This window comes from Triturus cristatus, chromosome 6 (assembly GCF_964204655.1).
Source record: "Triturus cristatus chromosome 6, aTriCri1.1, whole genome shotgun sequence".
Classification (NCBI taxonomy): domain Eukaryota; kingdom Metazoa; phylum Chordata; class Amphibia; order Caudata; family Salamandridae; genus Triturus; species Triturus cristatus.
The window spans coordinates 291,295,650-291,321,145 of record NC_140589.1 but is presented as its reverse complement, the minus strand read 5'-3'; the positions used below and the strand labels follow the sequence as shown (position 1 = coordinate 291,321,145).

The 25,496-nt window shown below is 42.4% G+C and overlaps 1 protein-coding gene across 16 annotated transcripts in view; it reads right to left on the bottom strand.

Moving 5' to 3' along the window:
- Positions 1–25,496, bottom strand: part of LOC146816773 (CYFIP-related Rac1 interactor A) — a 300,974-nt gene that overhangs the window by 106,341 nt on the left and 169,137 nt on the right. For 7 of the 16 annotated variants that reach the window (XM_085610657.1, XM_085610663.1, XM_085610662.1 and 4 more), the window contains exons 4-6: positions 25,045–25,124; positions 18,846–18,967; positions 11,726–11,831 (exon numbers count right to left, since the gene is read on the bottom strand). In XM_085610657.1, coding sequence (XP_085466783.1) covers positions 11,726–11,831; positions 18,846–18,967; positions 25,045–25,114 — 298 coding nt within the window. In that variant the 5' untranslated portion in view covers positions 25,115–25,124. Of the gene's footprint in view, positions 1–11,725; positions 11,832–18,845; positions 18,968–24,772; positions 24,853–25,044; positions 25,125–25,496 lie in introns of all 16 variants that reach the window. The other 9 variants (XM_085610650.1, XM_085610651.1, XM_085610656.1 and 6 more) reach the window with 2 other exon arrangements.

Here is a 25,496-nt window from a genome sequence, read left to right as displayed (position 1 = left end):
TATTATTTTGTGTTTTTGCAGTGTTATATAGTGCAGACTTGTCAGGTATTGGAGTGCTTTACATGAGCATTGGTTACATCACACAAGAACAAATTCATTTTGGTTGTAGACATGGGGAGACTAAGTGATTTGACCAGAATCACAGAATGTCGAGCTGAAGCAGAAACTTCAACCTGGTTCCCCAGTTGCAAAGTCTGCAGTTCTGGAAGTAACACCACATCCTCTCCCCTAAGTGCAACATTTAATCAAGTGGTCAACTGGATAAAAAAACATAAAGATAACAAATAATTTAAAAGTGCTTTGTCGCTATTTGAAAACTCAGAAAATATGTCCTTATTTTAGTCTTTTAGAGCACTAACCATAATTTTGATGCCAATAAGACCCTCTCATATATGTAATTTCTAAAGGAAATGCTCTAGGTATTACAGTTTTGATTACATCAAGATGATGTCAGGCGTTCCACACTTTTGTAATAAATATAGAATGTTAGCAATCTAGTTGTTCATTAGGATACTGTTGAGAGGTAGAGGCCAGGGGCACGGACTCTGAAAATTGAAGGCAGGTAGGAGGGTGCAAAGGCAACAATTTAACCACACTGAGCAGGCAGGAAGGGCCGTGGAAGCACAACAGACTATGGAGGGCAGTGGAAAGGGGGGCAGGGGCAACAAACCAACAATACAGGACTTGCAAGAGAGGCTGTTGGAGGGAAGATCTATTACGGGTCAAGGAAGCTAGGGGCGGTCCCCAGATCCCCGGGAGCCACCAAAGAACTGAGCAGGAGAGTGAGTCAGGGACAAAAGGGGCACCTTAATTTGAGCCGGGGTGCCTAGGAACGCTTGCTCCAAAAATGAAGAAAACAGACATATGAGACATGGAATTGGAGGCAGAATACAATGGCAGTTTAATGAGAAGATGCAACTTCAAAGAAACCGCAGAATAGAGACATAAAGTACAAAATACAGAATCCAGATAATCATACAGCTGTCATAATATTCTCTGTATCTCAATTAATGTACTGACAGAGAGAGAGAGAAAACACATCTATAAATGCATCATGAGAAACAAGTTACACCAAGGAAAATGTTACCTAGGAACACTCACGTTTACTCTTAGAGCAAGCATTCCTGCAATTACAATACAAAATCTTTTAAATGCAAAAGTAAAGAGAACAATGGTTAAACATAACATGACATTTCATATAGGTAAAATAGAATAAGATACTTCAAGCAAAGCAGAGCAAGACATTTTAAGCAAAGGAAGACAAGAGCTCCCAGCTCTTGGGGAAAACCTGCACTGCCTGTTAACCTACATACAGACGGCGAGGTAGTCCGTCGATATCTGTGGGTGCTCCCTTTTTATATCATTTTGTGGGCTCCTTTGCACGCTACATCTACCTACGTATGCTACCCAAAAGCTTCGTCTGCAGATTTTACCAGACATTTCGTCATTTACCCACTTAATGCTGACAATGGACTGGGTGAAAAGGTCAGTCTCTCAGGCCAATCGCTTATCGTAAGTTCCATAGAGCAAGCAGAAAATAATGGGTATTGTACGGGAATTCAATATATTCATGTATAAAATCTCCTCAGTTCTCCTAACTTGACGCTCTGCGGTTGCCACTTCCTTAAAAGCGGGTAACCTGCCCAGGAAGCAAGTACCAGTCCAGGATGCAGCCTACTGTATGTCGACAGCTTCAGGGGGATGTTGAACTTTGATACCGAGCACGGAGCACTCGGGTAGGGTGGGGGCTACTAGTTTGGATCAGAAGGCCTCGCAGACCTGCCTTCAGACTGCTATACACTAAAATTGCAGAGCTATGGTCAATTTAACAAAGAGGCCTACATATTGAACAGAAGGGCCTACACAGGGGTTTTATGCTGGCTGAGTGGTAAGGATGTCTCAGGATAATTATATAGCAACACAGGACCCGCTGGTCAATTCAATACGGCCTACAAATGCAGCTGGCAGGGCAAGGACAAGGGTCTCATACTTCAGGTGTGGACAGAACGGGCCAGAGGCCCCCTGTGATACAAAATCTACCCTCCTTCAAGGCTGTGGCAATGTAATAGACCATTGTGGGCAGAAGGAAGAGGCAATGGTAGTACAACCATACATGCCAACAGACCCGATTCAGCCAGGAAACGTCCAATGTTTTTAAGCTCAAATGGGCTTTATTTGATCTGTCTCCTGTCTACAATATCCTCTTTTTCAATGTAACTCAAAGGGGAAAATCAATACCCCAGTTTTTTTTTCAAAATCTCCCTCTTACCAAGTTCAAAATGTTCGCAAGTATGGTACATTGGATCATGGAAGGAAATGGGATAGGGACATGGACTTGGATAACAGAGGACAGGAGGGACATGGAGAGGTGCACCAAACTGACCCTGCAGGGCAGGCATCAGGGTTTGCAGCAGCACAATACACCACACAGGGCATGCAGGACGGGAGTGCAGCACAACAATCCATAGAAAGCAAGAGGGAGGGGACAGGACCATGCACATGGACAACAGAGAACAGAGGGGCAAGAGGCAATGGTAGCTAGCTGACCATAATGGACAGACAGGAGAGAAAGCTGCAGCATAACAGACCATCAAGGGCAGGAGGGACGGATCAGGGGCATTACAATGGAACAGACAAGCCAGGAGGGAGGGAGTAGGGCTGGGGGCAAGGGGGCAGGGCAGGAGCAGCAAGATAGCCATGGAGGTCAGGCAGGATGGGCACTAGAAGCAAGACACACCATGAAGAGCAACAGTGAGACTGTGATGGCATACACACAGACCATGGAGGGAAGGTGGGAGGGGGTCAGGGGCAGCTAACTGACCACACAGGGAAGGTGGGAGGGGCCATGGCAGCACAGAAGACCATGCATGGCAAGTGGGAGGGTTAGTGGCAGCACAATGGCTATGATGGGCAAGAAGGAGGGTGGAGGGGCATGCACAAAGGACGATGGAGGATAGAAGGGAGGGTCAGGACCTGTGCACAGACAAGAAAGTTCAGGGGAAGGGACCTCACAACAGACCACACGGGGCAGGCAGGAGGAGCAGTTGCAGCACAACAGACCAGGGAGGGCAGAAGGGTGTGGCAGTACAATGGACCATGTAGGACAGGAGGAAGAGGATAGGGGTATGGCATGTGGACAGGCAGGGTGGAGGTGGCAGGGACAGGTTACAGTCATCTGACAATGCTAGGCAGGTGGGAGGGGAGTGGCAGCTCAACAGAACACTCAGAGTAGATAGGAGTGGCAGGTCCATGGGACATGGTGGGCAAAAAGGATGGAGCAGGGGCATGCACAAAGACATCGGAGGGCAGGGGGAAGGAGAATAGGTGCAGCAAGCTAAGCACAGAGTTTAAGCAGGAGGTCAATGATGGGGCATAGAATTGGGCAATGGAGGGCAGGAGGAGTGGACTGGTACATCATACTAAATTGAGGGCAGTGGCAGCACATCAGACCATGCATGGCAGGAGGGAGGAGGCTAGTCCATGGATTCACACAACAGAGGATAGGGAGGAAGGGGATGGGGCAGCAAGCTAACTGTTCAGAGAAGGCGGGTATTAGGAACTTTATTGTTTTTAAAACATTGTGTCTGTGCGAACTACTTAAAATATGAACAAGTATGCAGCATAATCTCACTTTTATTCAGGAAGAAGAGGACGTTTGTGACTGTGACTCCGGGCTCACTTGGAAGAAACACCCCCTGACCCTCCACCCCCTATCGCAAAATGTAATGCCCGTGAAAAGGGTAGGTGAACACAGTGTTATATAGAACATAGTCCTGAGAGCACGATTGAAAATGAAAACTAGATATAGTGTATGGTATAAACTATGCACCAAAAAGTGTGATATAAGATGAACCGGGCGTGAAATATAATATGCAATACATTGTGCGCAAAGACAGATTCATTGGAGAGCGCGAGATAGCACAGGCACTAGCGCGTGCTATGCGATATGCGCCTTGGAGTGTAATATGCACAGGGCAGTGTTGTGTAACCTAACTAGTCTCTAAAGTTGTAATATAAAATATGTGCTGGGGAGTGTAACGTTGCATATGCACTGTGACAAAGATATGGATCCCAGATTGTAATATGTATGGCATAGCACTGTGCGTTATAACATAGGCATCGAGAAAGGCACGTTAGATGGGGCAATATAACCCGTGCGAAGACAAGTGTGGCATGACATATTCACGGGGTGGTGTTACAGTGCACATGGGCTAGAGAGTGTCATAGCATATGCACTAGCTAGTGGAATACAACACAGAGGTGTGTGGCACTCGGCAGGCAATGGTGGGTGTAACACAGCATTGGGCTCTGTCAGGAGCACGCTGTGACTCTCAAGTGATGTTCGTCCCCTTTCCAGAGAGTAAAATAAAAAGTATTACACATCCGGCAGTGGATGTGTGTTTTATTAACCGTGAGGGGGGTTTCTTGCATAGTTTTGGTCGAATATTTGTCGAATCCCCTTTGAATGGCTTGGTGTGCATGTGTATTAAATGTGCCCGTCAATAGCTACCCATGTTTGTATAAATAAACGACAAGGGTGTCTACCAGGATTAGGCACGGTAGGGCATCAGACATGTCAGAGCTTCACTAGTGGTGTAAATACATTCCACGTGGATTCATTGCATGCATAGTCGCCTTTTAATGAATATCACGCAAATCATCATGGTGATAGGTACGTACGGTTTGTCCAGCATGTCCTAGGTGTGTCTATAAATATATATTTTTTAAAAATAATAAAAAACAGTGGCCGGCCCTGGGGATTGGGGTCAAAAAAATATAATTAGGAGACTGGCCCTGGGGGATGGGGTCATCAGGGCCAATAAATTAGAATAAGAAGGGGAACCAAACAGCCCCCCTTCTTAAAAAACTAAAATAAATAAAAGACTGGCATCGTGCCGGAGGCCATGCCCCCTCAGTGCAGCACTCTGCAAACGCGCCCCCAACAGGCATCTCCAGTATGCGCCAGGGAGCTGCGCTGCAGCCAGGTGTTCTGAGGCCAAGCCCCTTTTTACACCTCTCTGCAACGCAGCTCTGTGGCGCTTACTGGAGGTACCTAGTGGTCTAGTTTGACCCTAGGGACCCTTAGGATTCAGGGGGACTTAATCTCTCAACTTAGAACAGCCACAGGGCGCGTTTACACAGTGGTGAAGGGAGGGGACGGGGCCTGAGGTGACGTGTGCAAACACGCACTATGGCATGTTTTAAATTGGGGATATAATTTCCCTTCAATACTGAGGGCCCCTGGGGGCTAACTAGCCCACCAAGTGCTTCCAGTAAGCGCCACTGAGCTGCATTGCAGAGAGGTGGTCCAGGCCGTGCCACTTTTTACACCTCTCTGCAACGCAGCTCTGTGGCACTTACTGGAGGTACCTAGTGGGCTAGTTGGACCCTAGGGACCCTCAGGATTCAAATGAACTTAATCTCCCAACTAAAAATGGACACAGGGCGTGTTTACACAGTGGTGAAGGGAGGGGACGGGGCCTGAGTTAACGTGTGCAAAAACGCCCTGTGGCCTGTTTTAAGAGGTAGTTTTAATCCCCATGTCCTATTATACACTAGGGGCTTACAGAGGAGGTCATGCTAATCACAGGGGGACCCCAACGCATAATGTTCCCTAGTGTATGTAGGTGTTTTCACTGTATTCTAAGTGTCTTTTAACATAGCACTGGCTCTAGGACTGGTTAGTCAGACTCAGTTACCACCAGTATCCGTCTGAAAAAGTTGAGGGTACAGGATGATTTTGCAACAAGGCTTCTTTCTGCTCTTCTTTTTGTTCTTTCTGCACGTTATCCTTCTTCCTGCACTTATCTTCGTATTTGAGGACTTCTGTTGCTTCTTTCTGCACTTCTTTTGTTTCTTTCTGTGCATTTTTTCTTCTTTCTTCACATGTCCTATCTCTGTAGGCATAGTTAGAAATTAGCATTTAAAAAACCTTTGAAATTCACTGAAAAAACCATAGGTTTCAGGGGTGTTATAGTTAGCTGGACTTTTCACTTGTACAAAACCATTGAAATTCCCCCGTTATAGTTAGTTCAGCTAACTATAACTCGCGCGCCCGCAATGCACTGCTGATGACGTCACATATTACATCACTCATGACATGGTCAGTGACATCACTCATGACATCACTGATGACATCTCAAATGACATCACTGATGACATCACTGATGACATCATCCTTGTGATAGAGTGGCAGACCTCCTCTCACCCTAATATAACCTTTGATACACACATTCAAAAATAGAGACTAAAATTTTCAAAACAATGGACATACCAATACCAGTTACAACAACCTCTTCAGTAATTCTAAGATCCACATACACATCCACTCATTCACCAACAGTCCTATACAGTCACTCATACATGTACTCACTCATCATATGTACTCATACACCTATACATCCTGTTACACAATGCCACTCATCCATAGAGTTACTCACACACATAGTCACTCATGCTAATAAAGAATCAAACATACATTTACTTGCATATACAGTTATACACACACCACCATACTTACTTCTACGGAAACTTACACATACTTAGTCTTTTAAACAATCACTTATAGAAACACATACTTATTCATACAGGAACTCTTTCAATCTCTCACTCTCACATATACTCACATATATACACCAATAGTCACATATACTAGTTTAAAACATATGTAGTTACTCATAAAGACACTATTGAGACAGTCATTCACTCACTAACACACCCATACACACACTCATCCACCCATACAGTCCTGCACACATGCTGTGTTCAACACATACAAACAGTGAGTCACTCATTCATGCACCTATGCACTACGTAATACCCCCCACCGAACCATGCAGACACTCACTGATACTCAAAAAACCAACTAATAACCTATATAGACACCCATGTAGCTACTCACCAACCCATGCAGCCACTTATACACAAAGTGAGAGACTGATACAGATATTTACATATTTAAACATTACTCACTAAGCCATGTATTCACTATGATACACTTAATCAGTCAGTTACACAATCAATTTTTCAAAAACAAATCATCCATTTAGACACTTATATACCCATTTATTCTTCCATCGACCTTGAGATATACATATATAAAACATATTTAATTTTCAGAAAAACACACATTCACTGGATGATGTCATCAGTAATGTCATCAGTGATGTCATTTGAGATGTCATCAGTGATGTCATGAGTGATGTCACTGACCATGTCATGAGTGATGTAATATGTGACGTCATCAGCAGTGCATTGCGGGCGCGCGAGTTATAGTTAGCTGAACTAACTATAACGGGGGAATTTCAATGGTTTTGTACAAGTGAAAAGTCCAGCTAACTATAACACCCCTGAAACCTATGGTTTTAGCAGGTACAGACCACAGCGTGTTGAGAGTTTCAGTGCAGTTTATTGCTCGAGTTGTCAGCAATTTTGGCTTAGTAGCAGCATTACGCGTTTCGACAGTAAACAACTGTCTTGATCACATGACATGCTTGCGGCCAATCAGAGCTTTTATATCGGTGACCAAACAGTGAAAACAGACATCGGTTGCCGCCAATTTTTTGAAATCTCAATTGTAACCATCGTACAAAATATTTTTAGACATATTATTAGAGATTTTACAAATAAGTATTTGTATACGGACAAATGTGCAAGATTCGCAGTTTACATTAAAAAAATAAATATGTAAACATAGTGCAAGTGCAAGTGCTAAACAATTAGATTATAAAGGATTAAATTCAAACACCGATAAAAATAGTTAAAATACAAATTGATAAAATATCCATATTAAAATCAATCAATGTCGAGAAGCTTGGTGCCTATACTGTGCAAGTGTGTAATGTGTAACAAATTCATACTATGGCAGAACTAGAAGTGAAGTGATAAAATGAATGAAGACTGGACGTAATTCATATTGTATCAACCTCCTGTGAGGTTGTAACATGTACTTCACATCAACCCGTATATCTCATATAAAGTGCTAGTGCTAGAAAGATATCTTTGGAGTTGATAATATAGTCTGCCATACACGAGTTTACATGTAATCAATATGCACAGATAGGGGCGGATGCTGAGTATGTATTAGACCAGATACTTATGCCTGTATCGGCGATCATGTCATAAATAGACTGTTTAAAATCTTGAGTAAAACCGGAGCCCCAGTGAAACTCTTGATAAAAAACATATCTAAAAATTCGATAAAAGCCTGATAAAATAGCATAGTATTATGGTATAAAACATGAATGGCAGATATACGAAAAAAGGTCAAATTGAATGTGAGTCCCAGATAAGAAAAAACAGGAATAACCTATAGGAAATGGTGCAATTCTTCACTGTTATTCAGACCATTTGGCATTTTGGAATCTAGAGTCAAGATGTAATACGACTCTAGTTGGCGCAGTTTTTTCTCCCTATTGTCCCCTCTGATGGATTTGGGTACCATGTCAATGACAAAGTAGCTCAGATCATTGAGATTGTTATTGTGCACATGTTTAAAATGACGTGCTACCGGGTAACTGGGGTCCGAATTAACTATTGCTCGCAGATGCTGTAAGATCCGATTGAAAACCTGGAGTTTTGTACTGCCTACATATCTGAGTTTGCAAGTGCATTGTAAAACATAAACTGCAAACTCAGTACGGCATGTGAGCATTTTCGAAATTCTGATAGGGTTAGATTCCACCATTCCTATAACTACCTGAGTGTTGATGCCAAATTTGCAAGCTCTGCATGAGCTACATTTAAAGAAACCTTTTTTGGTAGTAGTCAATCAATTACCAGTGGCTTTAGTAACTTCTGGACTCGATCTTACTAAAGCATCTCTCATGGAAGGTGCTCGTCTGAAAGTAATGTTGGGCAATTTGGGCACTAATTGGGACATAGTAAGGTCTGTTTTAACAATTGGCCAATTTTTATAAATAATCCTTCTGATTTGTTTATTTTGTTGGCTGTAAGGTGTAATGAGTCTAATGACATTTTCAGATTCCGTCTTATTGTTGGTGGGACCTACTGCTTCATTTAGATCTGCATTAGCACTGCAAGTATTGGCTTTATCCATAGCTGTGAGGAGTTCCTTGATGTTATACCCTCGATGGATGAATCTATCAAATGCCCCTCTTTGGCATATCTTGAGGTCCTCATCTGTATTGCATATGCGTTTGATCCTCAAGAATTCCCCATAAGGGATGCTTTTAATTAGATGATAGGGGTGAAAGCTCGTAGCATGCAATATAGCATTGCCCGCAGTGCTTTTTCTATGCAGTTTAGTATGAATAGAGTTGCCTTTGATGTAGATTTCTGTGTCTAAAAACTGTGTGGACTTGTCATTTATATCTGCCGTGAAATTCAGGTTTAGATTATTGACGTTTATGGTTTCAACAAATTTAAGAGCTGATTCTTGGTTTCCCCTCCATATGACAAACACATCATCTATATAGCGCCACCATCTAATGACATGAGTATCAAACAGCTCCTTGTGGGTGTCTGAGGACATGTTCCTCCCACCAGCCTACGTGGAGACACGCGTAGCTGGGGGAAAAACATGCCCCCATCGCCACACCGCGTAGTTGCTGGAATACTTCCTTGTTGAAAATAAAGAAGTTGTTTGTTAAACATATGTTAATCATTTCCAGTAACATAACATTGTGTTGATAAAACATACTGGGGCGCTTAGACAGATAGTATTCATTAGCAGCTATGCCATCAGAGTGTCCAATGCTTGTGTACAAAGAACTAATGTCCATAACCAAGAAGATATATTCTTGATGCCATTCAATAGTTTGAAGTTTGGATAAGAAGTGGTTGGTGTCTTGAATATATGAATCCAATTTTTCCACATGTTCATGTAGAAAGAAATCCACATATTTGGACATATTTTCTAGGAGTCCCTTTTGAGCAGATATTATAGGTCTTCCTGGGACTGGATTGATCATTTTATGTACCTTAGGAATAAAGTAAATAACCGGGGTAATAGGATGATCATTCTTTAGAAATTCAAACTCATGTTTGGTTAACAGTCCCATTCTTTTCCAATTGGATAGGTCTTTGAATACTCTTTCTTTGGTTTTCTTCAAGTCATTGAAACTTGCTTTGATATAGCATTCACTGTCTCCCAAATATCTGCGTGCTTCCGCCATATACAAATGTCGTGGCCATAAAACTATGTTACCACCTTTGTCAGATTTATTGATAATCAGGTCTTCATGTGTTTGAAGTTTTCGCATCAGTTTGGAGTATTGTACTTGCTTATATTTTCTTTGTTTGTTTGTGCGTAAAGTTTTTAAATTCAAATTCTTCAGGTCTTCTGTCACACAATCATTGAAAATATCAATCGCATCCCGGGGCATCATCGGGATGAATGATGAAGGTGGTCGAAATGGTGTAGGAATAATTGCATTGTCTTGTATGCCCATTGCCAACATATCTTCTTGTGTTGTTTGGGCGGTGTTGAGTTCTCCTTGAGCTAGGGCATGCATGGAGCGGAGTAATGGTATGTCGCACACTTGAAAGAGTTCATCAATAGAGTCGGTAATTTCAGTAGTAGTGGTTTTTTCCAATGCCTTATTTTGTTTGAAATGTTTTTTCAATTTTAATTTTCTTATAAATTTAAAGACATCTACTCTTGTTTGTGGGTATTTAAAGCGTTCGCCTGGACAAAGATAGACCCAGTGAAAGAAGTTGTAATTCCGCTGTCGTCAGTTCGATGTTAGATAGATTGATAACGGTGTTGTCTGGGGCTGATTGATTTGGTTCAGTCAGTACCATTTTCTCCCCCTGCTCCCCCTGCCTCTTCCTCTGGGCTTTACTCCTTTGTTTTCTCCTGATGTTGTTTTCCCGGCGTTTGTCCTCTCGGGATCGTGCGAGCGTAATGTATGGCGACGATCGTCTATGAGAAACCCCAATTCCTCCGAGGGAGTGTAGTCTGTTGGGGGTCTTGTGAGATGGCTGTTTGAGGCACTATCTTCAGAATCACAGTTACTACTTATAGAGCTGGTATCAGTACTTGGTGCATTGCTCCCTTCTTGGACTTCATTATTGACAGTAGTGTTTTTGGCAGTCAAAGCTTGTCTTTTGGCGTTGTCGAATTTTCTTGAGAAAGTGAATACCCTTCCGGTTTCATAATCAGTTTTGTCCCTTGAAAATTTCCATATTTTTCTTGCTTTGATTGTTTCTTCGTGTTTGGTTAGTCTTGTCTTTATGTCCTCACGATATTTTTTAATGAAGTCCTTTTGTTCGTGTGCATCCAATGTGGTATTTAAAGATTCAATTTTCTTTAGGATCTCATTTCTATCAATCTCTGCGTATTTTATCAAGATTGATACCATATTCATGGATGCTTCCAGATTGTTATTCGCCCATTCTTTTAACATTGAGGGATTAGGGTTTTCAAATGAAGGCGCCGTCAATATTCTGAGACCTCGTGGGACACGGCCCACTTCTCTGTATTTCTCCAGGCTTTTTTTCTCCCACCATTTAGTCAGTTCTGTCTTTAATAGTTTTTCTAAGTTTTTTAACATCGTTTTCACGTCATAATCGACACCTGAACCATCCTTGTTTGCATTGTGGGTTATGTCGGTAATTGGAAGACTTGAAAATAAAGCATCCGCTATTGCTTTTCTGGCTCACAGCGCCATACACATACACACACACATAAACATACATACACACATTAAATTCTGCATAGGAAAACATAATTTGAGTGTGGATTGACAAAGTTAACACTTACCAAGTCTTAAGGAAAATTCATAAAACCGTTTCAGCCTCACAACAAGAGGACACACTGAATTCCATGCTTTTTCTTGCAGGTGAATATCGCTTGGATTTTGAATTGCCTGCACAGTAAGAAATTAGTGGCATTTAGTAATACAGACTACAGTAAAAACAAATTGTGTATATATATAAAATTGTACTTCTTGTGTGTAGCATACAAGACACCCATAGAGGTGCACACAGATGCGTTTAATTACAAAAACTATACATTTTTTTAATTAGATTTATGAAAGGATTTATCAATAGCTTTAACACTGGCAGACAGTATCAGATGTTCCCTTGGGCTAAAATCTGTACAAAGGGTTTAAACTCAAACAAAGAAAGGAAAAGGGAGTAGGAGAGTACAATAGCACAGGCAGAAAGGCAGCGCCTTCAAAATGAAAACAATCCCATGAAAATATATTAGCAGTCCCAATTTAGCGTCATAATTTCTTCATCTAATTTACACAGGTATTTTTATTAAGAGAATCGCATAGTAGTGAGCCAAATCATTATGATTGTTTTACCAGACAACATTTAGGTACTGATTCAGCTTAGATCTCTATAGGCCTGATATACAAAAAAAGACATTCGGACTTAGTGCTCTCACTTTTAAATAGGGGTACCAATACCTTTGCTGGTGTAAGTCAGTGAATTAAGAGGGCTCAACTTACTTAAGCATGAATACCTTAAGCATTCTTAGGTTTTCCCTAATATTACAGTTCTGAGAGTCCCCAAGGGTGTTTCAGGGGAGTGGCTAAGGAACTGCCCACACAAATGGTGTAACTTGACATACACACACTTAAGTTACATTTGGAAGATCTAAATGCATTTGCAGAAAATATGGGAAAGAGCACCAATCATCCCAAATGCTACATGATGCATCGAGCAAGAAAGGATATCTTAGGGAAAAATATTTTTATTAAGAGAAGAAAGGTTTACCAAGGCTGGTGTATGGGACAAAACTAAGGGAGGGGAGCAAGATGGCAGATGCTTGATTTGGCCAAGCACGACTCTCTGCTCTGGTGGAGGAGGTAACCACAGGAGATAATGTTGTGGGCAAGAAGATGCTCGACACTCTGAGGGGAATAAGGCGGCTGCAAGACTGAGGCGAGGCCGCAGCAGTTGGACCGACACAGGGGAGATGTAGCCACCAATGGTACTGGTGGTCAACGAGCGACACTTTCCCTAGCTCTGGAGAGCACTCGGGCATCTGGCAGACCGGACTCTAGCATGCCAGGAATCTCAGCATGAGAGCCGATAATCAGTGTGGCTCGTTCGGAGTCGCAGGCTCAAAGGATGGTGCCAAAACCGGTAAAGCCAGCGCAACCGCATGATGGTGCAACAGAAGCCCCCAAGATTGGAAACAAGGTAGTAACTGTAGCCAAGACAATGGGTGCCGCCTACACAGAGGAGAAGGAGGGAGTGGGAGATTTAAATGCGGCCAACTGTATAGAGGCAATTGATTTTAACTAAGCAGTGGAGATGACTGGACTCATGAAAGATAGGAAGACCCAGCCACCATTGGACCAGGAGGCAAACCAGGAAGCCTGTCTTTGTAAGGGTATGTGTGGTGAAATGGTTTCCAAACGTCCAACGAAATTGGAGACCATTTCATTCTCAGCGTTCGAGGCTAGAGACACTTGCTCTTCTGTGGGCCTAAAGACTGGCAGCATTCAGTATACTATTGAGGACATGAAAAGCGAATTCGATCCGACAGCGGGCAGAACAGAGTGAGGAACAGAAAAACTTTCAGCTACATATTTCTGACTCTGAGATCAGCATTAAGTCCGCTACATGCCCCGCAGTAAAGTTGGCTGTGCGGGGGCCGGCAATAGCATCCGAGAGGCTAGGTACAAGCCTGGGAGAACAAGGCACAGAGAGCCAGCCAGGTGATGGCGGAGATGGACCCTCCAAGAATATTATATCAGGTCAACAAGCTATGGTAGATAAGGAGCTGGTGCTTCAAGGCTATTGCTGAATTACAGGTCAGTGGCAATAATGTGCAGGCTTAAGCCACGAGGGGAACAGTTACTTGGGCTGGTTCATTAACTTTTATCAGGCTCAGAGATCTTGACCCCAGTTGCTATTTATGGGAAAACACTGGATCTCCCCAAGAAAGGAGGGGTCTGCAAAAGACCAATGGGTGAACGGTGATTTGGGAGCTGCAGAAGGCTCAAATCAGGAAGTAATAACCGTAAGCACAGTAGGCCCTGGGTCCGATAACAATTTGCATTCATAAACATTTTCATGCGGTTGTCGCATATGACAGATCCTTGTCATGAGGCTTAAAACGTATCATACGACTGTACAGGAGAGACATGCTGCAAAACGATGCTTTCAAATTTGCAACATTTTCCTTCTCCAGCAGGACTGTTGTGGATCCCCGAGATGGGCACCCACTATACTGAAGTACTCAACCATCCTTTATAGTCTAGGTTAGTGTGGAAAGAGTGAGGTGTGAAAGTCTAACAAACTGTTTATCCCACAGGTGCCTCTGGCCTGAAAGCATCATCTACATAATAAACATTTGTGAATGGGTGAAGAGAAGTTCAGTAGCTTAAAATAAAGTGCAACTGTGGAACATTGCTTAGAAATGCCAGTCACCATGGCCTTTTACAAACTTGTTTACTGGCGTTTTGACAAAGCTGTTCTATTCAACTAACAATCCAATATGTCACAGCTAATTTCAAGATGACATTGCCACTATTGTCTGCTTACGCGGTATCTCAGCACCCTCGCAACCAGAAAACAATAAGACTGGAGAAGTGCATGGATGGTTTGGCTTTGGAAGCAAGCACCATCAGCTGTTCTTCCGTTGGCTACATAGTTGATAACATTACAAATAATGGTGAAGGCAGGGTTTGGCAATGCAAAGATGTCCAGCACTCTGCAGAGCTCACCCACACGTGTTACCTACTCGTTGCCTTTCAATGTCTTGGGTGATGCTATAGACCTACATTGAAGTATGGCGAGGGGGGAAGCTCCGCTGCACAGTACGTACTGTTCTAAAGTCAGACAGTACTTTTTTAAGGTGCAAAGGGAAGATGAGCACACCACCCCCAGCCCTGATCCACAGTCTGCGTCTAAATCGGCCTCCTCATTGGTCGAAGGATGGACATGCAGCAGCTTCCAGTGTAGAGTGGCTAAGAGGTTCTTCATCTCAGTCCCGATGGTTAATTTGGCACAATGCCTGTGATCGGCGCTAGAGGTCGCGTTAGAGTCAACCTTACAAGAGCCCACGTCCTATAAGGTATCAGTGACAGCAATTCAAGAGAATGCAGCCACCACAAAGGCTGAAATTAAATCAATAGGGCATATATCTTAATCAAGACCAGGGCTGAACTCAGTGGAGGAAAAGTTGCATTGTATTAACAGAAAGCCAGACTGGGGCCAGGACCTTTCAACGTTAGCAACAAAAACTCTGGGAGGTAATATACAAGGACCTCAGGGGTCCCGGAGGTGGCCAAGGGCAATAATCTGCTCACCTTCTTTCTTTTTTTTGTTGTAGTTCTATATAGAGCAAACTCGAACCAAAGGTATCAGAGATGCTTTACATGAGCACCAGTTCCATTACAGACAGACACATTCATTTTTTGGGCACAGGAGATTAAGTGATTTGCCCCGAATCACAGAATGTTTGAGCCTCCCGCCTGACTCGAGTCTGGTTCCCCAGCTTCGAAGTTGGCCGCCCTAGCTGTGATCTTTTGAACATTATTTTTTTCACCCATGTTGGAGTTTCAAAAGGCCGACCGGGCCCACTCAAAGCGCGTGCCGAAGCCTGAAGCTCTTTAGCCGATCTTGGCTTTACTTTTGCACAACCAAAAGACTAGGCAAATAATTGCAGCCAAAAAAAGAAAAAAAAAAAAGACACTTCATCTACCAGAACAACAATATTTTCACTGGAAAATCTCTACCAGGAATGCAAAGTAAAGTGAAAAAAATCCAGACTCTTCAGCCACATCTCAGGAACTGAGATTAGGTAATCGGCTACTATGCTGAGCATGGATAATGGTAAAAATAAAAGAATTCTACGAACTGGAGGACCTAGAGAGATCTTTAGATCTGGATGATAGGACCACTGATGTACCAAAGTCTCTGATTTCAGCAAGCGCATACGACCCGAAGGGAAGTCTCATGCTGTAAGATAGGAAGAGTGGAAACAGAACTGGATGGAGAGAGGGAGAGAGTGAGGCTAGAATCAGTCACCAAATGATGGGCTTCAGAGGCTCACCGCTCAGATGGGGCCACTTTGAAAGAAGCGACAAATCCAGTTCCCAACAGAAACCATGAAATGGCTGTATGATGCAGTGGGTTATGATGTTTTACTCTGCCTGACCCCAATCGGTCCGACTGCGATGGGGGCACTTCAGAGTGGGTTTTCATATCTTTCGGCCTCTCTTTATTGCTCCCGACTCCATCTACAAACTCCTAGGGTCTCTCTCATGGGGATGCAGGGAGGGGACATACTGCTCTACATTCCTCTCCTGTGGACTCTTATTTTTTGACACAAACATGTGCGGCCTCTCTTATCTCTGATTAGGCTTGATTGAAATAAATTAATCTTTTCTTTTTGTCTTTTCTGGTCCCAAGAAGGTAGCATGTAGGTAGGACTTCAGTGTTTAGCTCAGCTGTTTAAAGTTAGGTATAGCGATTTAGGACCAATTGGCATTTTTTGCTCGCTGGCACCTCTTGTCGTGAAATTCTGAGGTTCCACTTTACCTGCTCTTCTGCATTTGTATATTGTCATTTGCCATTTCCCATCTGCCATTCCACAAGTCCTCTTCCATCCCCAACCACTTCGCCCCAATTCTAGGGGACACGAGCATCACCCTGACAGCTGGCCGCACCATTATCACTTGTGTATTCAAATTCCCTTGGTGCCTCGTGACTTTAAGCCACATGGCGGTGTTGCCGACACCTTGCATCCTGGAACTTGTTGACGCCCTTCTGACCTTACAACCCATTCAGGTATGGCGTATGCGGTTTCCACTCCATCCTGTGCATGTACTGCATCCCCTCCTCAAATGAGAAGGACCACGCATAAGGCACCTAAACATTTTCTTGAACAATAAGCTCAAGAAGATGTTTTGTCTATCCGGTAAAACAAACACCAAAGTGCTTTTTCAAGAAACACATTATTTCCCTTTCAAGACTACAAACGAAAGAGGGAGTGGATGGGCACAGCGCTGCATGCCAGTAATGAATTTGCCTATGGACAGGCCTCTTTGGGTATTATACTTACACATGAGGAAAGGCTGATAGCCTGTTTAGAAAGACACCGCCAGTGATGGTATAGAATACCTGACAAGATGCTGAAGAGCCATACATTTTTTCTAAGGTTTCCATAACAGAGTCATTATTGATCCTGGGTTCTGTGCATGCACGCATAGGAACAAACTCATTTTTATCCAGGTTGTCTAGACCCCTGACGGAGTTTCGTAGGCAAAGGGTGAGCCCAGGACGAAGATTGGAGTATGACTTTTGACCCTCTACTGAATAGGTCAGGTAGACCAGACACGAATCGCCCTAGAGAACATGGGGAGTTGGATAACCTGCTAGAGAGCCATGCGCTACCAGACTTTTGCAACCCAGTGAGAGGAATCATATTGTCCTGTTATAAGTCCCTGGGAATTGTACATGCATTGACGTTTTTCTCACCTAGTCAAATGTCTTATCAAGTACTATTCTCCATGATGCCGTGTTGGACAATAGTCCAGTCCAACTACTGCTGGACCTGAATTTACCTACTCTGTAGCACTGGAGCATGAACCCTTACAGGTATATGTTGCCAGCGGAAAACAATTCTGCACGGTCATCTGGAAGACTTCCTCTTCCAGGTTCACCTGCCTCTGACCAAACATTATGGGCCTCTAGCAAAGATTTTACACAGGGTCTTATGATGTAACACTCTTCAATGAGTAAAAAGAAAAGCAGAGATGACCAAGTGGCCCTAAAATCAAATGTTTGGGACATGACCAACCAAAAAATGTAATTGTCCAACAAACGTTCTACTATGCAACCTTATTAGAACTATACGACTATATGTGCCCTTAATTCATTCTTCAATTTTCAAGCACAATCTGCTTTACTCCGGCTGAAGACACAACACTATGAACACAGAGAAAAAGCGGGTAGGCTTTTAGCATTCCAGACTAGGCGAGGTAGGATATGTCAGCTATCCAGGCACTACATGCACAGACTGGCTTTGTGTCGGGCAGATCCCTTAGGGACAATATGAGAACCCAATCACAACTCGTATGACAGGTACGGAACAAGCGATGTGCAAGTGGGCATATCCCTGGACTTCGAGAAGGCCTTTGACTGAGAGGAGTGGAGCTACCTGTTCTGTACTAATGGGAGCCAGATGAGAGCTGATTTCTTGGGAGTTTGTGGTGACTCTAAACTAACTGCACAGATCGCGTGCAATGGCCTCATCTCTGACACGCGTTCATTGTTAAGACGGGGAATCATCGAGGATGTCCATTATCACCTCTGCTGTTCCTCCTTGCCTTAGAACTACTGGATCCAAGATATGATAAACTGCTGCTCTTAATGGACTTATGTTCTCCAGGACGGCCTCAAAAACTGTTCATGTATCAGGATGACTCCTTCTTAACTCTTATGTCCCTGATTGAGAACAAAACTATTTTTTTTTATATTGTGTCAACTGGACAAAGAAGTGCTCCCAATATCACGTAAAACACCAACACTTTCTTCTTGGCAGGCTTGCTTTGCTGAGTTACTTGCTTATGTCTTCCCGATAAGGCCGCACTGGGATTCTCATATAGGACCTGTGTCACCCATGTCCACGCACCCCTGATGATGAAAGAATTAAAACACAAAAATAAATAAATAAAAAATGGAGGGAAAAAAATCATTGGATGGGGCAGGGGATTATAATGGGGTAATTTCTTAAGGCTCAGATTTCAGATATTTTATGTACGATCCCAATGCACAGAATAACAAAATGCTATGATGATTAATGGTAAAGGATCAAGCAATGAGCCCGTGACAGATATATGGCTGATGTTTTCCATAATAAACCTTCCTTCGGACGTCGTGAAACTTGCAATAATGTATTATTCTTAGCATACATCTCTTATTTCTTGTCCCGCTCCTTTGTAAGCCTGCAGGGCTGTAAGAATGCTTTCCGAGTCTTGTAAAACAGCATTGACCTGGTTCCACACTTCTCGCTCTCCATCGGTTGGCTGTGCATCTGAGCAATCGAACAGGAAAAGCACAAATAATTAAATACCTTGTCAAATGCAGTAACAGTAACATTCCAATGTACAATAACAAACTTTAATCGCCCCTGCAGATTTACAAAATTGATGTAAATCGGTAGCATCACCTTTCAATACCCTGTTTTCTCTGAGGCGGCTGGAGTTAGGAAATCTTAGCCGGCACTTTAAAGGTGTACAAATCACTTAAACACAGTTTACAGGTTATTTTTCAAATATAAAAACACTCTTAGCCTGCTAAGAGTACTGACTCCCCTCCCTTTTTATGTTGTTAGTAAGAGAAGCTGCTCCGTGCAGCCTTGGCACTTCATGTCATAATGTGGAGCAGAGAAGGAGATTCACTCTGCGATGTCAGACATGTAAAGTTGGAGAATATTTTGCTTTAGAAAAAAAGATTCTTAAAGGAAATCACACCCTTGGGTAAAGACTAATACCAGCAAAAAGGGAAGCAATTTCTCCAAAGAGCATCATAAAAAAAGAGGAGCAAGTGTGGACAGAGGGCGAACCTCAACCTTCTTTCCCAATCAGGGTTTTTTTCTGGAAGGAATTGGCAAGTGGCGACTATCTGTTTTTTAAAGCTAAGGCTAAGTTAATGAACTTTGTACTTCATGCGGCTGAAAACTTCATCTAAGGCAGCATAGTCACTTAAAGATGAGCTGCGTATTAGTATGATACTGTGAAATAATAAACATACCTCCACAACTTGAAAACGTTGTCTGTAGCGCGAAAGCTCTACTTTTAAAAGTAAGATTTAACAGTCTCCAAATAGTAGAAATGCAGATGGTGAAACTGTGGTTGGGGCTTGCTCACTATGCACCAGCCAGTTAAAGAGACCATTCTAATAGAATGTAAAGCATTGAAACCATCCGCCACACAATACCGGTACATGTTGAATGAAACTAATGAGGCGGTAAACTGAAATTCTCTACCGCCAGGTCTCTGTGGTAATCTGAAGCTGTGACAGATTATGACATTTATATTCTTGTCTATTAAGAATGGATTTTTTTAGTCTATTACCACCGTCACTGCTGTGACAGCCATTGGAAGTATATAACATTTTCAAAGCTATCTTCCGTGATGGGCCTCCCACAGAGGCATCAGTTTCCAAGTCATATGTGAATCAGCAACACAGGCATTAATTCGGGGACACAGAGCTTCCAGTCTGGTACTTTGAGCAGAGAAGCATCTTCACTACATCTCCAGTGTAAAGAATGTCCAAGAATACAGACTGAATCAAGAATGTTCATACTCATTTCCCTCAGGCTCTAGCGCTTTCTCCACGTTTTTCAGGGGTCAGGTTTGCTACCTACTTTGAGGTCTAGACTTGCTACCTCCTTCCAGATTTCTGCATCAGGTCTTCGGAGCAGTTCACTTGACTGCTGGACTCCTGCCCTCTGTGGCCACCCATTTGCTTTTCCAGTCTGCCCTTTTAATAGCAGGGTCTTAGCAAAGGAAATTATTTAGACGACACTAGAAGTGACAATGCTATCTTACCTGTCAAATAAGATGGGGTTACCCATGCTACAAAACATTCAGTGGTTCCCAGTCCTCTCTCAGATTGCCTCTTGATTGGTGTCAGACTAATCGCCAACCTGAGGTGATATCAATGGTAATTGAACAGCTCAGCCTACAGCCAGGAAATTTGTAATGGGAGGGAGATTTTGCGGTACAACTCAAATGACGTGGCTGTTTCCCAATCAAAATGCAGCAAGAATTTCTGATCAGCAGCATGGAATTCACTTAAGATTAAGCACAAAACTTGATACGTGTGGAAGGTTCTACATTGAGAGGCAGGGCTGGCTAGCATCTAAAACTCCACTGCTCCATTCTTATTGCTTGCTTAAAGGACTTGAGTGGCATGAGCTAGCACCCACACTTACTTTTCTCAACTTTCACAGATGCCTCGGAAGCAGTGTACTGATAGACAAAGTAAATTTGAGAATTGCTGTGAGGTCAAATGGATTACAGTGACATCTGCTCATCATCAGTTAGAAGACATGGGGGATCTGTGATGAAAAGACCCACTTGCGAGACTCTTCCTGAGGGGGCTGGTTCTGCTATTTCCAGAGTATGTCTCCAAAGGTATTCCCACCTGAATCAGGGTACCATCCTTCATGGTCTCTGCCATTCATCTTTTGCTCCTAATAATGATAGTCTGCACTTCTCGCAAGATGGAAGGGAGATCTGGCTCAATCTAAAAGATACAACTTTATCAGACAGCATAAATGATTGTTGTTGTATTTGAGTCCTTATATCAAGTAAATTAAACCTCCTGAGCAACATTAAGTAGGTAGGTTCATTTGTTGTGATCACTGGCTAAGAACAGGTAGGGGTACAGCAGCAAAGACATATGTAATGTTGGTCCACTAGAGCAATGGGGATTCTGATGGTAGAGTGATTAGGAACATACAAGGCAGTTACATGGACACCAGATTCTTGAGCTTCTTCCAGCACATTTCTTTCCAGTGTTCAGATGTATGTTGGAAATTCTGGTCATACTCAGTTTGAAGATGCAACGGTCAGTGTTGATATTCGGTAGGTATGGATTTAAGGACATGGGTTGCAGTACTCAATATTAATTGAAAACATTGTCTCTTATTTGGCTATCCTTTGTAAGAGGGACAAAGTGGTAATGAAATAACTATGTACTCGCAGCTTCGATTACCTTAATTCCTACTGTCCCTCATCTCTTCATGACCTATGCAACACTCTTGGAAATGGTAAGCAAGCTGTGAATTAGTATAATTCCTCTGGAAAGAGACAAGCATTCTGCTGGAAGGGCACCTTTCCTATATTCCTCTGAAGAGGAAGGTCTGGAAAGGCAACAGATCCTGTAGTTTTGTACCGCAATGAGAAAAAGTAGGAGTCAATGTAATGAAAATCATCAGCAAGTTTTCTGGGCATTCCAGAAGATGTACCAGTATGTACGCTATAGACTAAAGTGAAAAAAAATTGAATGCCATATGGGCCTGCCAGAGTTGCCTTCGCTTGAATCTTGATTCCAGTCAGCACTGGGAGAAGGATTCAAGTGGTGACAGTACGACTGGAGACTGCAGGATCTCCCATCAGGTGCACTACAGAGTTTCATTCAAAAACAAGCATTGGTCGCTCATGCAAACTGGCTTGATTATTCGAACCAAGATGGAAATGTATTTTACTTATAACACCGACTAACTAGGACATCAACATCAAATTTCGATGCAGGGTGTGGACACTGTAATCACATCTGCGTCTGACAGAACTATGAATGTACACTAAAGAAACAGACTATCCCCCAGAGACGAAGGACCGCGAGTGAAAGAAGCGAACAAAGATATTCTTAACAACATTCCCTTGTTTTGTATTTAAAGTTAGTAGAGAGGTCAAGGCACACAGTATTGGAGCATGCAGAACATGCAGGCTTACATTTTTATTAATCAAACATGCACTGTTATAAAATTCAACATGAGAAATGAAGTAACTGCTGAGGCTAAAGGAAAGAGTGAAACTGTGTAAAGAATTCACGACTGAAGAATGGGAAAGTTAACATTATCTGCGGTTTAGATTAATTTGCAGGTAAAGGAAGTGCGGTGTAACGTATGATGCCAACAACAGCACATCATTGAAACCAAAGGGAAGAAATATGTGACTTCAGGAGATACACATTCTGGATAAAGACAATTTCAGATTTCTATTGTATTCCACGTAATTTTTTTCTTCATTTGACACCTGGTATAACGGTGCGATTAATTCAGTAGTGCATGGAAGAATTTTTTTTTGATGGCATTAATGTACTCTTGCTCTCCTTTGAAATTAGTCGGATACAATGCTAAACATTTTTTTACGGGGGTCAACGGAGATGCAGCTCACTTTTCTTGCCCGGACCGGTCTCCCAGAGAACGTTCTCAATTGTTCCAGTAGAGTTCAACCAACTTTCACACCGTGTTGCAGCATGAGTAGAGCGGCTGTGAATGGATGGCAATGAGGAGAAAGAGGACGATTTACAATGGATGTAATTTCCAACTGTTCTACTATTCTCATCTCACGCCTGATCATCTGGCTCAGTCATATATCACACTCTGTTTGGCGGCGCCTGTTGGTGTGAGATGAAGGGGAGCATGAGAAGGCATCGTCAAAGATCTGCCAGGATTCGACAAGCTTTGGATACCTTGAGCTGAACAGGTGACCTAGTGATATGATTTGGCAGTATCCGGTACCCATTCTCAATTTGCGCTATACCCAACTTGTAACACACAGAAAGACCAGGTCAGAAAGACCACACAATGTATTCCAACAAGCACAGTATGCGTGCTTGTTTTTTGTCTTCAAATAGCAAGGAAGCTTTGAACCAGTATAAAACCAGAGTCTTGGCCACAGACCCGCCTTTGAGAGGCCATTTTCAGGCTAACAGTCACGGGCACATTTGGGCTGATGCTTGTAGACGATGTAGCAAAAAAAAAAAGAGCACTCCCAATTTGCAATGTTCCTACCCTGTGGTTCGGTTTATGACACTTCTCACATGGAATCTCTATATCAAAGACACAAATGGGGTGAAGAAGAGTTGAATCTACCTTCCTTGTGTTTTTGACTGAACTTTGCATGTTTCATCTGATTTTCCTTATTTACTATATCTTTGGGTATGCAACACTCAAAGAACCTAATAGTTCTCAAAGCACACCAGCTGCATTAAAAAGGTGAGCATCAAACAGCTGACTGTAACAATTCAGTGTCTGTTGTACAAGTCACCTGTACCGGAGGTTTATGCCTAATATGAATTAATGCTCAACGAGACCTTGCAGGTATCCTTAGCTTATGACTGTGTCTTGGGTGACCTTTTCCAGTAAAGGAATGGGAGGTTATTGGGTGGTATGTACCACAGGTAAGGGAATTTATTCTTTCTATTATACAATACAGCCGGGGTTATATCATATCCATAACTAGGTATTTATAATCATTCTTTAGGTAAGATATTGACAGCACACTAACCAGTTACAAATGTGTTTAAGTCTAATTTTCTGGAAATATTTGTGAGACTTCGGTCTTTGGCTCCCAGCCATGTTTTTAAAGAGACACTGCCGTCAGAAAATGCCACCGTTCAGAGCCGTTTGCTTAGACTTTTTTATCCTAGAAAGGTGCATATATTCCCAAACTCTCTGGATTCTGGGGTGAAAGGGCTGCTGTGGCCTGGACAGTGTGTGCATTGGCATGAATATTGTATACTTCTGACGACATTCTTGGCACGGCAAATGGTCCCTGTGCATGCAGTTCCAGTTAAAACTGCAGCAGTGGAAACAGGCTCCAACATACACTCTATCAATCCCAACCAGCACACAAGGGGCATACGAGTCATGAAAAGTGTCAAACAAGCAAATGATTAAATGTTAATAAAATAAGCGAACGACTGTAGGAAATTAGTCTGACCTGGGCATGCACCTATATAGGATCTGCAAACTGAGCCATATTGCCAAGGTATACATCAGTTCGTAGGATTTTAAGCAATAAAATAAATATGTTGCAAAAGGAAATTAGTTTTACTGTCTCCTCCAAAACATATTATCGGAAACTTTGGCACACAAGTCTCCATATCTCGGTCAATTTTTGTATTTATCAATGACACTTTCCCAAATAAAACAATATCGGTTTAGTTATAATACTGTGCAATAAAAATAAGGTATCAACCCGGTAATTAAAATATTAGTCACTACTTGAAATCAGCTTGTTTGCAAATCGTATTAGTAACATAACGTTTAGTGCATGCAAACATTAGTAAGGAGTATAAGCCAGGCAAGATTTGTGCTCACTTTCAAAGTCAAGGAAAAAGTTTGGCCCCTGATCAAGTTCTGTGCAAGTGAGAACTTTTAAAAGATTTCCCATTTGGCTCCTGAAAAATAGAAAAGGAAGAGACAAGGAGAGAAGAGGTGCTGAGTGCCGTTATTTCAGAAACATGCAACCCCACAGACATGCATAGTGAACGGCCCTATTGTCTATACCTCTAAGTTCAAATTCTGCATCAACCAGCGGCTAGATCAAGAGAAACGTTTGCTTACATCCTTGTACTTCCGTTTTAACTTACTTTCAAAATCCAGGAAAAAATGTGGATAGTTCTCAATTTCCCTGGTAAGCACCTTAAGAAGATTACCCATCCTAGCAAACCTAGTGGATGTAATACAACATAATTAACATTCATCAACTCAACATTTGGTTTACTTAACACAAACAACGCAACATGTGTCGGTGCAGGCCAGGCAGTTTCTGAAGCCTAGCATGCTTAGTACAAGAGCTGGACATGCCTACTTGAAGAATTCTATTATTATTATTTTTTTTTTCTAAGTGATCATCCAGAGCAACAAAATATATTTCTCAACTGCCTTGTACAGAAGGGAAAAGTGTTTTTGCAGCATCAAAGTAATTACAAATAGCAGTTTAGATGAATAAAACAAACATATTCAACACTGCTAGAGAAGTATTTAGTTCATGCAAAGCCTTTGGCATCCACACAAAGCTTCTGCTGTGCTAAGAGGCTGT